This window comes from Cyprinus carpio, chromosome A13 (assembly GCF_018340385.1).
Source record: "Cyprinus carpio isolate SPL01 chromosome A13, ASM1834038v1, whole genome shotgun sequence".
NCBI lineage: Eukaryota > Metazoa > Chordata > Actinopteri > Cypriniformes > Cyprinidae > Cyprinus > Cyprinus carpio.
This window is the reverse complement of record NC_056584.1, coordinates 22552423-22564915: the sequence shown is the minus strand read 5'-3', so window position 1 is coordinate 22564915 and position 12493 is coordinate 22552423. Positions and strand designations below refer to the sequence as shown.

The 12493-nt window shown below is 35.4% G+C and overlaps 2 protein-coding genes across 2 annotated transcripts; both read left to right on the top strand.

Moving 5' to 3' along the window:
- The first annotated feature begins 1668 nt into the window (after positions 1-1668).
- LOC109077418 (homeobox protein Nkx-2.3-like) lies at positions 1669-4443 on the top strand. The gene is made up of 3 exons (XM_042769379.1): positions 1669-1942; positions 2049-2394; positions 3491-4443. The coding sequence occupies exons 2-3, from the start codon at positions 2055-2057 to the stop codon at positions 4114-4116; spliced, it is 966 nt and encodes a 321-aa protein (XP_042625313.1). The 5' UTR covers positions 1669-1942; positions 2049-2054; the 3' UTR covers positions 4117-4443.
- Positions 4444-9511: 5068 nt separating this feature from the next.
- Positions 9512-12033, top strand: LOC109077410 (homeobox protein zampogna-like). Its single transcript, XM_019092991.2, has 2 exons — positions 9512-10054; positions 11135-12033. The coding sequence occupies exons 1-2, from the start codon at positions 9769-9771 to the stop codon at positions 11590-11592; spliced, it is 744 nt and encodes a 247-aa protein (XP_018948536.1). The 5' UTR covers positions 9512-9768; the 3' UTR covers positions 11593-12033.
- The last annotated feature ends 460 nt before the right edge of the window (positions 12034-12493 follow it).

Sequence of the window (12493 nt, the reverse complement as noted above, 5' to 3'; positions counted from 1 at the left end):
GTGCTTTTCGGTTCTTTAAGAGAAAAAGCTAGAAAGCTCTCCACTCCGACTTTCCTCCTGAGCCATTAGTCTTGGACTGGATGAGACAAAGCTGATCTCAGCAACACACTGTGTTGATAGCTAACGGATGAGATAATCTCGTCTATCTCTCCTTTTCTTTTCTCTTCTTCTTAGTCTCTGGTAGGCTTTTGTCTCTGGCGCCGAAGCAGGAGCTCAGAGAGACACCGATGCGCATCATTGCGCCCTCAAACAGGTTTCCCGCGCACCCTCCTGACAATAAGTGATCGATTCCTAGGACTGGACACAGGATGGAAAAAAATCATATAAAACCTAATATTTCTGCTTCTTCTGGTGCTGTTCTACGACATAAATGAAGCACTTCACGGGGTCTCCAAAATGGCTTTGGATAACTTTTGACACTTTGAATTAAAGGTTTAGTCAGTCATAGGCACTAAAACAGATTAAACAACATGAAAATAATAATAATATAATAATGTTATGTGTAATATTCCTTTTGTGCAAAATTAAGATAATCGATGCAACAAAGTCACTTAATTTTCCAGACAATTTGTATTATTGTTATTTCTACCCAATTGTGCGTAAAGTGATCAAAACGCAAAGATGAATATTACATTAGCAAATCATTTATCATGTTTACAACTTTTGGAGAGGTGAAGAGAGAATTATGTTCAACAAACAAAAGACGAAATTTAAACGTGAAATAATAATAATAAAACAAACAAACAAATAAACATGAATTAATTAAAGATGACGACGAAGATCTGGAATCAAGATTAGATTAAAATTCTCGATTAAACCCGAATCGAGATCTTAAAACTTTTTTTCCAGATATAAAGCTGTTGCGTCTCCATAGAAAAGACATTACAGTAAGTCTGACCACTAAAGGAAATCTGCCCTTCTTAAAATTGTTTTTTTTTTTTTTAAGAAAACTAGAACTACTTAAGGCCATGCTCTCTAATACAGACGCACACACACATGCAGACACCATTTGTCTCTCACGCTCAAACAAAGTTATGTTTAAATCCGCTTGCTGCTTCATTGTCAAAAGTCTGCAGCTGTTTTTGCTCCAGCTTGACTGTCTAATGGCACACAAGTGTGATGCAGGTCAGATCTAAATGGGATAATAGCAGCAGCAGGGTTAAGCGTCTTTTGCTTCAGTGTATTGGAAAGGAAACATACTTCAGTCTTATCATGGTCAAAGATGTTTCGAAATATATTTAAATATATATAAGACATTTTTAATTGTGCAGAACAGATGGATTTGCATTGAGCAGATGAGCATGAGTCATTTTGCATGATTTTTATTTTCATAAGGACCTTGTGGGAGAATTTATTCTTGAGCTATATACCAATCCTACTCTTTACTAACTCTGCAGGATTTTTTCGGAACACACCATTTAAAAAATCAAAGTGAAAGATTCCGAGTATAAACTAAAATGATTCGATAGGACGTAAAGAACTTTTTCTGGTTTAGAAAATCATCTAAATCAATACTGATCTGGACCTATAATGTAACATTCATGTTAACATTAACAGACTTGAAAATTGTGTGCAGTAAAACAATGTTCTTGATGAGATGATGTTTCTCTGTTGAATTGAGGAATACTTGAAGAACTTTTATTTTTCAAGCACGCATAAATGATTACGTTGGTTTGGAATAGCTATCGAAAATGTATCGTGTGATATTAGAGGCTGTTTTTCTCCTGCTATGAAACTGTATATGCGTTTCCTCTGTGGATTGTAGGAAGGATCATTACATCCCGCCCCGGTAACGTGACATCACCGGGCAGAAGAACTGCCTTTTGCTGCCGGACTCCAAGAAAAACACACAACCGTTTTACACCGACGAGTGGCGGTCCTCACCTCTCTTCATGCAAATCAAGCAGCCATGACAAAATGGGAGATTAATCGACACATTTAGGTATGTTTACTTGAAATTGTTGGTTATCTAAACAATTGTTCAACAGGGCTTAGTGCTCGAAGCTTCCAGTTGAATCTGGAATAACATTTTAGATGTAATCCAACAGCGCCTGATGATGCTTCCGAGCCCGGTTACATCCACGCCGTTTTCTGTGAAGGATATACTGAAACTGGAGCAGCAATCTCGCCACCTTCAATCTCTGCATCCCGCGCAACACCACGCACAACTGCATCCGGAACTGCACGAGAGATTTCAGGCACCATCATCCTGTTTTCTCGGAGGTGGAGACAGCCCCGGCTTCTCAGACAACGACGAGAAGATGTCTTTCCTGAACTCTCTCTCCATGCAGGATAGTTTAGTGGAGAGCAGCCTTTCCCCTCCGATGTTCGTCCATCCGGCCCTGGGACACGTCGACACTAAACTTGAAGATGAACTTGAGGACCACGAAACGAGTGGGTGATTTGTGTTTTACAACTGACGTGAATGACCGAGGAGATTGAATTGCTCGTCTCTAAATAAAATGACACAGAGGCATTCAGATTAAAAACGAGATTAATTCAAAGCGTCATTGTATTTTTGATGATATTTTTGAATAGTACAATGTATATTTGTTTTTTTTTTTTGTTTTTTTTTTTGTTACAAAAGTTCAATATTGGATGAATCATACCGCTTTAACTATCTTCAATAAGGGCTTTTATATCGACTAGACTTGAAACTGCATAAATCAGGCCTATCAAATTCTTTTTTTAGAAATGTGACCATTTAAACCGTAGCTTTTGAAAACAAAATAAAAAAAATCATTTCTGTGTTTTTGATCTGCATAAAAGAGCAGCTTTGAAAGATCCAATTGTGCAGGTAGGCCTATTTTTTATGCGTTTTCAATGCAAGGTAGGCGAATACAAATAACCTCGTTGAAGTATGTAATTATGATAAAGCTGTTTTATTTATATAGGCCAGAGTTAAATGTCAATATTGCATGTTATGGCATTTATAATTAATTCTAATTCTGAGTTCTAAATTCTAGTTCTAATTCTCTCTTATTTTCTGTCGGCCTAACCCTACAGAGACATCGGCTACATACATAAACATAAATATATCTATAAAATATATACATACTATATAAATTACATTGACTGACCACTTGTTTAACTGTTTATGTATTGCACTACTTAATTTTATGACTCATCTGCTGACTGCTGCACAATTTGCACAAACTCTTATATGTTCTCGCGTTTATTTAACGTTATCGTGTGATAAAGTTTTTACAATACTATGCACTGTAACTACATTTTACATATATTGCTAACAATTAAAATGTTTATTTTATTTTACATTATATCTGGGGGAAAAAGAAACATGGGCGATTTTCTATTTGCAAGGTTGTGTAAGTGACTTAGAAATGTGGATAAAGGCCTATATCCAGACTCACGCAAAAGTTTTTTTGTTTTGCTTTGTTTTTTGTTTATGCAAGGAAATGCTTCTGTGAATTACGTGAAGTGAGAGTTAACCGAGTTAGCTCTGTGTATTTTGTGTCTCCTGTTTTTCTAGAGAGCTGCGGTGCCATCATCAGATCCCCGGAGTGTGAGGGTGAGCTGCACTCGGACACGGAGCGCGCGCAGCGGCAGAGGACGCGCAGGAAGCCGCGGGTTCTCTTCAGCCAGGCGCAGGTCTTCGAGCTCGAGCGGCGCTTCAAACAGCAGCGCTATTTATCGGCTCCTGAGAGAGAACATTTGGCTAGTACCCTGAAACTGACATCGACGCAGGTCAAAATCTGGTTCCAGAACCGCAGATACAAATGCAAGCGACAGCGTCAAGACAAAACACTGGAAATGGCAGGACACCATCACCCGCCGCCGCCCAGGAGAGTGGCGGTGCCGGTCCTAGTCCGGGATGGCAAACCGTGTTTAACGGGATCACAGAGTTACAACGCAACGTACGCGGTAAACCCAGGCCCGTACACATATAACGGCTATTCATCGTACAATAACGCCGCTTACACAAACCCTTACAGCTGTACATATCCCAGCCTTCCTCCTCTCCCAGCAAACACATCTACTAATGCGCTGATGAGCATGAGTCTGAACAACCTCGGAACATATTCCCAACCTCAGACATCACAAGGGACACCCGTGTCCGCGTGCCAAGGGACTCTGCAGGGCATTCGGGCATGGTAGTGTCATTGCAACCCAGCCGTCTGTGTATAAATATCAACATTACAATATTAGCACACAGTTAGTCATGTTTTATAGGCCTAGGGTCCTGTATAGTCTACCTTTTCAGTATAAACTTGAGTGAATTTCTTCTAGCAACCCTTCCATGATGGCTGAACAAATGCACATGAATATTCGTAGCAATTTTGACCACCTATTTGGACAACATACTCCTTGAACATTTGCGGGTCTAACTTTAGACTGGCACCATGGTATCAGAGACAGCTGTTTTCTCATTCATTGCACTTATCGATTAAAAAGTTGTTAGCTAAGAAATGTTACGAATATTGACAATGGTGTGTGTCATTTTGTGCAAACATACAATGTAAAAATAAAAACAGTAAACTTTATTTTTAAAAGGTGATGCTAAAATATTTACTATTTTATACACGGGACATACATTTTAAGAAACGTTCAAGTGAAAGAGAGTAACTAATATAAATCGAAGACGTACGATTCAAGAAGCAAAAAGGTTTTAATAAGAGGTGCAACATTGCAGAGAGAAAAAAATCTACAATATAAGCAATATAAGTGCATTTCGTTTAATAAACAGTTCTAAAACAGTCAACTTATGTTTGAAATAAATTAGCTTTATTTTACTATATAGGCCACATTTAACATCCATGATTATTAATATTCACACGAGTAATTCGAATTTCCCAAATCTCCCAAGCACATCGTTATTTAAATAGCATTTAAAAATGTTATTATTATTATTATAAACGATAGATTCGGACGTCTCATAAATTAATTACGTACATAAACTGATCTTGCGCTTTTGTTTCCCAGTTTTTCAATCAAAAAATTGGCACAAAAACGACAACTGACTTTTTTGGAAAGCAAATACATACTATAGCAGAGAATTAAACGTTCTGGTAAAAATTGCTTCAAATCGATACTTTAATCCACGCGATACCCTGACTTTATGTCAGAGAAGAAGTTAAAATTTTGTACAGGCCTATTTTGATAAGCATGACTGATTGCGTTTGAAGTATGAATTATTTAACAACAATTTCACAAGAAACACCTGCAATGGGTTTAAAATACATTCATAAATAAACAATGCTAGCAAGAGAGACACGTATTTATCCCACTCTCCCCACTCCTCCTATTTCTTCTTCCTCCAATGGCAGGCTTCAATCTTCTCTAGTAGCCTATAGTCATAGCGTGTTGTTATACGACGTAACTGCGGAGCCTATACTGACAAACATCGTATTTAATCATATTACAAGGGTTTAAGGTGTGAAAAATTTTTAAATTTATGGATTAGCTATATTAATTAAAATAATTAATTATTAATTTTATTTACCTAACAAAATATTTTGTGCAATTTTCTCGTTGTAAAAACAAACTCCTTGGAGATTTCTGGCCTAAATCCAACATCTTTGGACCTATAATGACAATATAAACAATATAAAATTGTATAAAAAAAAACAACAACACCAACAACACATTATTACAATTAAAAAAAAAAAAGAAAAGAAATGGCGTGCTTCACTTGAGTTACTGAATTTCAGTTCCTGACTATAATTCATCATTTTGATTTCGCAATAACAAACACAAAGCTTTGAAGGAAACAAGTATATGTTCGACCATTACGCACGGCGTAACTCGTTTATCCTTCAGCCCATTCACGGGTTCACCAGAGCCCCTACTCTAATAATGAAGATTAATAGAAAAGTAAACAGAATCATCGGCGAGTTAAGCAAGGAAGAACAGCTCCCCTCGCTACTGCAAGGCCATTGGACATACCTGCTGTCAGGGTAAGTGGCCCAGACACTTCAGTGTAAATACTCATGGCGACAGAGCGGCGATGCCTCAGGATGAGCCGCTATAGAGAGTGCTGGACAAGAGATATGAATCTATAGAGAGGATTTCTGGTCAAATATCAGGACAGGGTGTGGTTAGCTCCCCTAAACAGTGTGTCATAGGCCAAATATTAGTAGTTGGATGGCCAGATTTCTGATAAACACAGACTAAAACTGTTGGCTTGACCACATTTGGTTAAAATATTATAAACGCATTGTAATCGTTTTAGAATTCTACAATTAATCACTGTCATATAACTAAGTATCAGTAGTCCTAAATCAAAGGAGATACAAAGGAGGGAAATATCTATGTGGACTGGTTATGTATAAAGATCAAAAGAAAGGGGAAAAAAAGATGATTCAGAACACAAGAATTATTTTAAGAGAACATGAGGTCAAAGCTATAAGGCCACTGAAATTATCTTCTAATCTGTAAAGCAGGCAAACAACAAGAAAATGAAGTAAATAAGCTGACTGAATTTTAAAGTGATGTTAATTATTGAAACCAATGGTAATAAAAATAAAAGAGGGAATGAGAGAATGTGTGATGAATACAGCTGCATAAGCATAAATCACAGCATCTAAGTGTTTTGCTTTCATAACCCTATGTTGATCTCAGACATCAGGACCTGTATGATGTTACCATAAACAACACATTTACTATAGGATGAAAGTTATTTGCAGATAAAGAATTATTAACAGGCCTTAAATTTGTCACAAACCTCAGTGTTATAAATGGCATATCTTAAGAGAAATCCACAAAGGTTGAGTACTACAGCTTTGGGTGTTATCCTAAATGTAATTTATACTGTCAGCACCTCTACACTGGGAGCTAAGGATAGAAAGCGCCCCCTGCTGGTCCCGTAACATCCGTCATTAAAACGCATGTTCTTTTATACAAAACTAAGAAAGTTTTAATACATGAAGACGAGGTACCTGAAAAGATTGTCATTTTTTCAAGGACCTGAGAATATGATACAAAATGCAAAATAAAATACATTTAAATATAATATAAATTACTATATGTTTTAGACTAGAAACCTCTCTGACATCTGAACAGAAAAGAAATAAACTTGGCCACTGAAGCTGATGTGTAACTGCCCAGATGATTTTTTTTTTCCTATGGCATCTGACTTGATGAATTAGAATGTTTCTTTAGAGTGAAAAACATTTACAACATTTCAGACCTCCCAATATGGCTAACTCAACATAAACAACAGCAGAGTAATATTTATTTGGTTGACTGTGGTGGAAGTGCAAACAAAGGAAAAGCATCCTGCTAAAAGTTGTTTTAAAAAAGTTTTAAACATGAGCCACTTTACAAGATCTGGCCCAGTTTGGTTTGTAAGCACTTATATGTGAAACATTACACCAAATATATACAAGTGCAGCAAGTTTTTGTCATATTTTTGCCTTAAAGAATGAACTTTTAACTTTTAAGTATGTGCACGCATTTTATACAAAGATCTTGGAAACGGGATATACACCAATTGTCCTTGTTGAGCATCAGAGTCTGTCATTTGGAACAGGGTGAGTGAAAAACACTCAGTATACCAAATTAAAGGCATAATTAGCACAATCTGTCACTGTAGGTATAAAATATTTACATCCTTAAGAAAACAGAAAATCAAGCCTTGCATGGCACTTGTCCATCTCTGTTTCATTCCTAACAGTATCATAATAAAATTGCTGTCTTTATTAGACTGTATACCATGAAATTATTTTGTCACGTATAATTATTTAAATAAAAAAAAAGTTGACTTTTTACGAAAGCTGGAAAATCCATTGCTGTTTCCAGCTGGTTCAAGCCATTAGCTGCTCAAACACACGGACATAGGCTGGCCACATGGAGGTGCTACAACCGTATTTCTTGAAAACACAAACGAAGAACAATGGCTTTTAGAATCATTTACAACAAACTGAGATTTATTTCATAATGTCATAGAGTCGAAATACTCACATTCACTGGAGCTTCGCTGTATGCAGTTAGTGTGCTATTCTGAATAAATTATTAGAAAACCTGCCTGGAACCGAGAGAGATTTCACAAAACATCAGTATGGGTTATCGATATTAAAGGCAGGGGAAAGAGCGTTTACGCAAAATACATTTGAACTGACGTTATAAGTGCTTTACAAATAAGCATATACAAAAAGACAAAAAAAAAAAAAAAAAAAAGAGAGAAAAAAATCCTACATTATTGAATTCAAGATACAAAAGTAAAATCCCATTGCTTAAAAAAAAAAAAAAAAAATCCAGCTTGCTTCATCAGAGTTAGCAGACAACGTTTAAATTGGACAAAAGAGCATTTCGAGGGAAAAGAAAGGCTGGAGAATAAACGTTTCAGTTCTCCAGACGAAAAAAAAAAATATTTTGTGTTTCAAAGAATTAATGCGTTTTAGAATTTAAATTATTAACAACATACATATCTAACACATTACATATAGTTAATATAATTAGCCTATAAATAAAAAAAAATTAGGCTACTGCGTGAAACGGTATTGCATATTTTTATTATTTTATTTTTTTAGACGCAAGAGTTTTAGTCAGCTTTGAAATTATGACCCCACCAATGTAGGTATTTATATATTTATTTATTGTTTGTCCGTCCGGATATAAAGTTCAGGACACATCAAATAGCCTATGCAAAGCAAAAAAAAAAAAAAAAAAATACAAAAAAAAAAAAAAAAAAAAAAAAAACCCTACATGACCTGTCCACACATAAAAAGAGAATTTCATCTCTTCCCGTGAATAAAAGACAAAAGAAATGGTGGCGTAAGTTGTTTGACATAATTTTTCAAAATTTTGTCAGCCGAGACGTAACCAACATGCGGGAAGCCATTTTGCTGTCCTTTGACAAAATAATTATAATATAGACAGGGTTTCACTTAAACCTTCATGACTCTGTACCAACCCTTACGAAAATTAACCATGATTTTATTAGACTAACCATAGTTTGACAATGGTAGGCTATTTGTATAGTAAAACTATAAAACTACAAAATGGTAATCAATACGTCATGGTTACTACACTAAAACCATGGTTAATTGTCGTAAGGGAATGTCATTAGTTTTTTTTTTTTTTTTTTTTTTTTTTTTTTAATTGTCAGATATGTTGACCATATTTGTTAAAAGACGCGTTTTCGTGTCGACTGGAGTTAACTAAAGATTTGTCCATATTGAGCAGCAGGCAATGTTTGAAAACGTTTTTAAAAAATAATGATTACGTGTACACTTGCGTGTATGAAAGGAGCAAATGCTTTAGTATTAACCACTTTACCGTTTTTTTGTTGTTGTTGTTGTTGTTTTTTTAGAAAATGCTATGAGCGTTTTTTTTATTTTTTTATGAAAGTATGAAATACAAAGAGCACATATACATATATATATATAATGTGTTTAAAACTAAATCTAAAAAAAAAAAAAATGAAAAATACAAATCCTTATTATCGTCTCGGACATCCTTGTTTGTCATCGAAAAATGTCTTCAAACCCAACAAAGCCAGTAAAAGCATGTGGTAGTAAACAGATTTCGATGGGTGTTCAATTCCACACGTCTATTTTAGAGGGAGGAGCGAAATGCTCCAGAAAGCCCATTGGCACAGTGTCTGGAAAGGGAAGAGAGGAAACTGATGCACACATGGCATTTTCTGACACTTTACTCGTTGATTGGGTCAGAAGACGTTTCGCCGCAATTAAATGACACGCAAAGAGGAAAGCAATTATACTGTGGACTAATTCACCGCCATGAAAGCGCAGGAGCTTCCCATATAAAAGCGCAAAACTGCAGGCCATCGAGCAGGTTACGTTTTAAATGGCGAATAACCGCACCTCCTTTTCCATTCACAACATATTAAACCGAGGACTCGATTGCGAGAAAATTAGCGGTATTGATGAGGAATACGCAGATGAGCAGGTTCACGGAGAGAGAGAGGCGCGGGATTGTTCAAGCTCATCTCTGCCGGTGAACGCTGGAGCTGAGAGCGCGCAGAGGCGCATCTCTTCCTGTGTGCTCGTGCTGGACTCCTCATCCTCTGACCAGCATTCATGTGAGGAAGAATCTACAGGAGGAGAAGACAATTCAATCGAAATACGTCAAGGTGAGACATAAAGACAACTTCAATATAGCCTAGATGGGAGATTGGGTAGTGTTGTAAAACATTTAGTTATTACCATGTTTTTGCACTGTACGTGTTTCAAACTTCCCATATTTGTCTGCTACAGATGAATACACTGTGTAAATTAACGTAAATAATAAGAGTGCTGCTGTCAGTACCTGACATTTTAGACATTTGTGGTAAACCATTTTTTTGCATCACTGAATTTTAGCTTAAACATTATAATTAAAAACGGCACACATATATGAAGCATTTTAATTAAATGCAACTAGAAACAATTATATAAGTAAAACAGAGACTAATCTTAAACATAGCAAATGTGACAAATATAGCTTATATATATATATATATATATATATATATATATATATATATAAGTATATATATATATATATATATATATATGTATACAAAGTATATATATTTAACAGAAAATGCTAATTCACATCATACAAATCTTCACATCATTTTGTCTTGTAAAAACATGTAAATATTTTTACACAGAGAAACATTAGATTTATAGACTTATATAGAAATTAGATTTATAATCATGTTAGGGAAAATTAAATGACCTGGTATCTTCAACATTTTAATAATAGTTTTTAATAATATTTGATCAAATAACATTCACACAAGCCTTATGCTAACACCTTTTTATGCATTTTAATTGTTAGTCTATGTTTAATGTATTTCTATATTTGCTTCCAATTTTATTTTCTGTTTAAAGTAAAAAAAAAAAAAGAATTAAAATATTTAAAATTAAATAGGAATGGCATAATTGTTGTGAAGAAGTATTTGATTACAACAATTAATTAATTTACAACATTAAAAAAATTAATGTTTTAAATTATAGCTCTGCACTTGACACTAATTTACACAGTTTATATATCAAAGCAATACATCAAAATTTAAGACACAGTACAAAAAACCCGAGATAAAGAAGCTGAAGTCACTCCTCAATATTGTACGACTATTTTAATTTTCATATGGACTACTGTATGTAACACAAAGGCCTGTGATTTTCCAAACAAAGCATAAACCTCTTTTTGTCTATCTATACAGATCATGACATGGACCAACAGAAATCACAGAGCTGCAACTTTGAAGATAACAACCCCAAATCGAGCAAAAAAAGGACACGGGCAGCGTTTTCTCACGCACAAGTATACGAGCTGGAGCGGCGCTTTAACCTGCAGCGGTACCTGTCCGGCCCAGAGCGGGCCGACCTGGCAGGAGCGCTCAAACTGACCGAGACACAGGTAAAGATCTGGTTCCAGAACAGGAGATACAAAACTAAGCGCCGACAAATGGCAGCCGAGCTTGCGACAACTCCTACAACAACACTGGCAAAGAGAGTTGCAGTGAAAGTCCTGGTGAGAAACGACCAGAGGCAATACAACACAGAGGAGCTGCCCAGTCCATCTGTTCCTCCATTATACCAGTCATTCCCTTACTATCCTTACATGTTCTGCTTCAAGCCGTGGAACTCAGGAAGCACTTTAAGTAGTGGTCTGTACTGATTTACTGGAGTTATAGCATCACGTGGAAAGTGATTGTGGAGAGACAAACATACAGCCAAAGTTCATTTATGCAGAAGAGAACAGAGTAAACAAAACTATTATTCCTCCATGGATTAAAAAACTATAGAATGACCATAAAGCCAGAAAAGGAATATGATGTACTGATGTTCACTATCTATTATTTCAAAAACGATCATTAAGCCAAAGCATAGACAATTTATTCAAAAGACATTCTCTCATTCGTAGTCATATCTGTCCTTTTTTAATGTTGTACGTATGTATTTATGTATTTGGACAAGTAATGCACACTTAAAATCTATGAATTTTCTTGCTTTAGATAACAAAATATTAAACCAAAAAGTGGTAAAATAAAATGATGCTCATCCTCAAAGTTATTTTTTAGTAGATGTAGATGTTTCACTAACATTTGAAAAAAGTCAGAAAGTGTTTTTATTGTATAATTTAAAATAATTTAAGTTTGTAAAATGTTTTGCATGACAGTGCTATTAAACCATTCAGTTTAATATTTGTTATCTAGTGCAAAGGCATTCATGCATTTTTAAGTGTGGCTTAAGTGTGTTCAAATACATTTTACTGTAGGTCCACTGTAAGTGCTTTGATGTGGAGTGTGTTTAGCTAGTTTGAGGAGTTTTTCTGTTAGCATTTGTCACTGATTAAAGTTCTTGTTTATTTCCATCACCATGGAAAATACACTCTATAGTGCATTATATCTTAAAACATGTAATTCAATGCCTAAATCCAGCCTCAAAGTCACTGCCTTGAACAGAAAATATAGGTTGAATAAAGATAAAGCAGGGTTTAGAAAAAAAAAGGAAACAAGCTATCATGTGTCTCGAGACAAACTAACCGCAAAGCATAAAGCTTGAAGTGGGTTTGTCAA

Bases quoted from the DNA above. Each gene is read 5' to 3' on its own strand.
- LOC109077418 (XM_042769379.1), top strand. From the start codon at position 2,055: ATGATGCTTCCGAGCCCGGTTACATCCACGCCGTTTTCTGTGAAGGAT. The intron at 2,395-3,490 runs GTGGGTGATTTG...CTGTTTTTCTAG, and splicing joins ACTTGAGGACCACGAAACGA to AGAGCTGCGGTGCCATCATC.
- LOC109077410 (XM_019092991.2), top strand. From the start codon at position 9,769: ATGGCGAATAACCGCACCTCCTTTTCCATTCACAACATATTAAACCGA. The intron at 10,055-11,134 runs GTGAGACATAAA...CTATCTATACAG, and splicing joins TTCAATCGAAATACGTCAAG to ATCATGACATGGACCAACAG.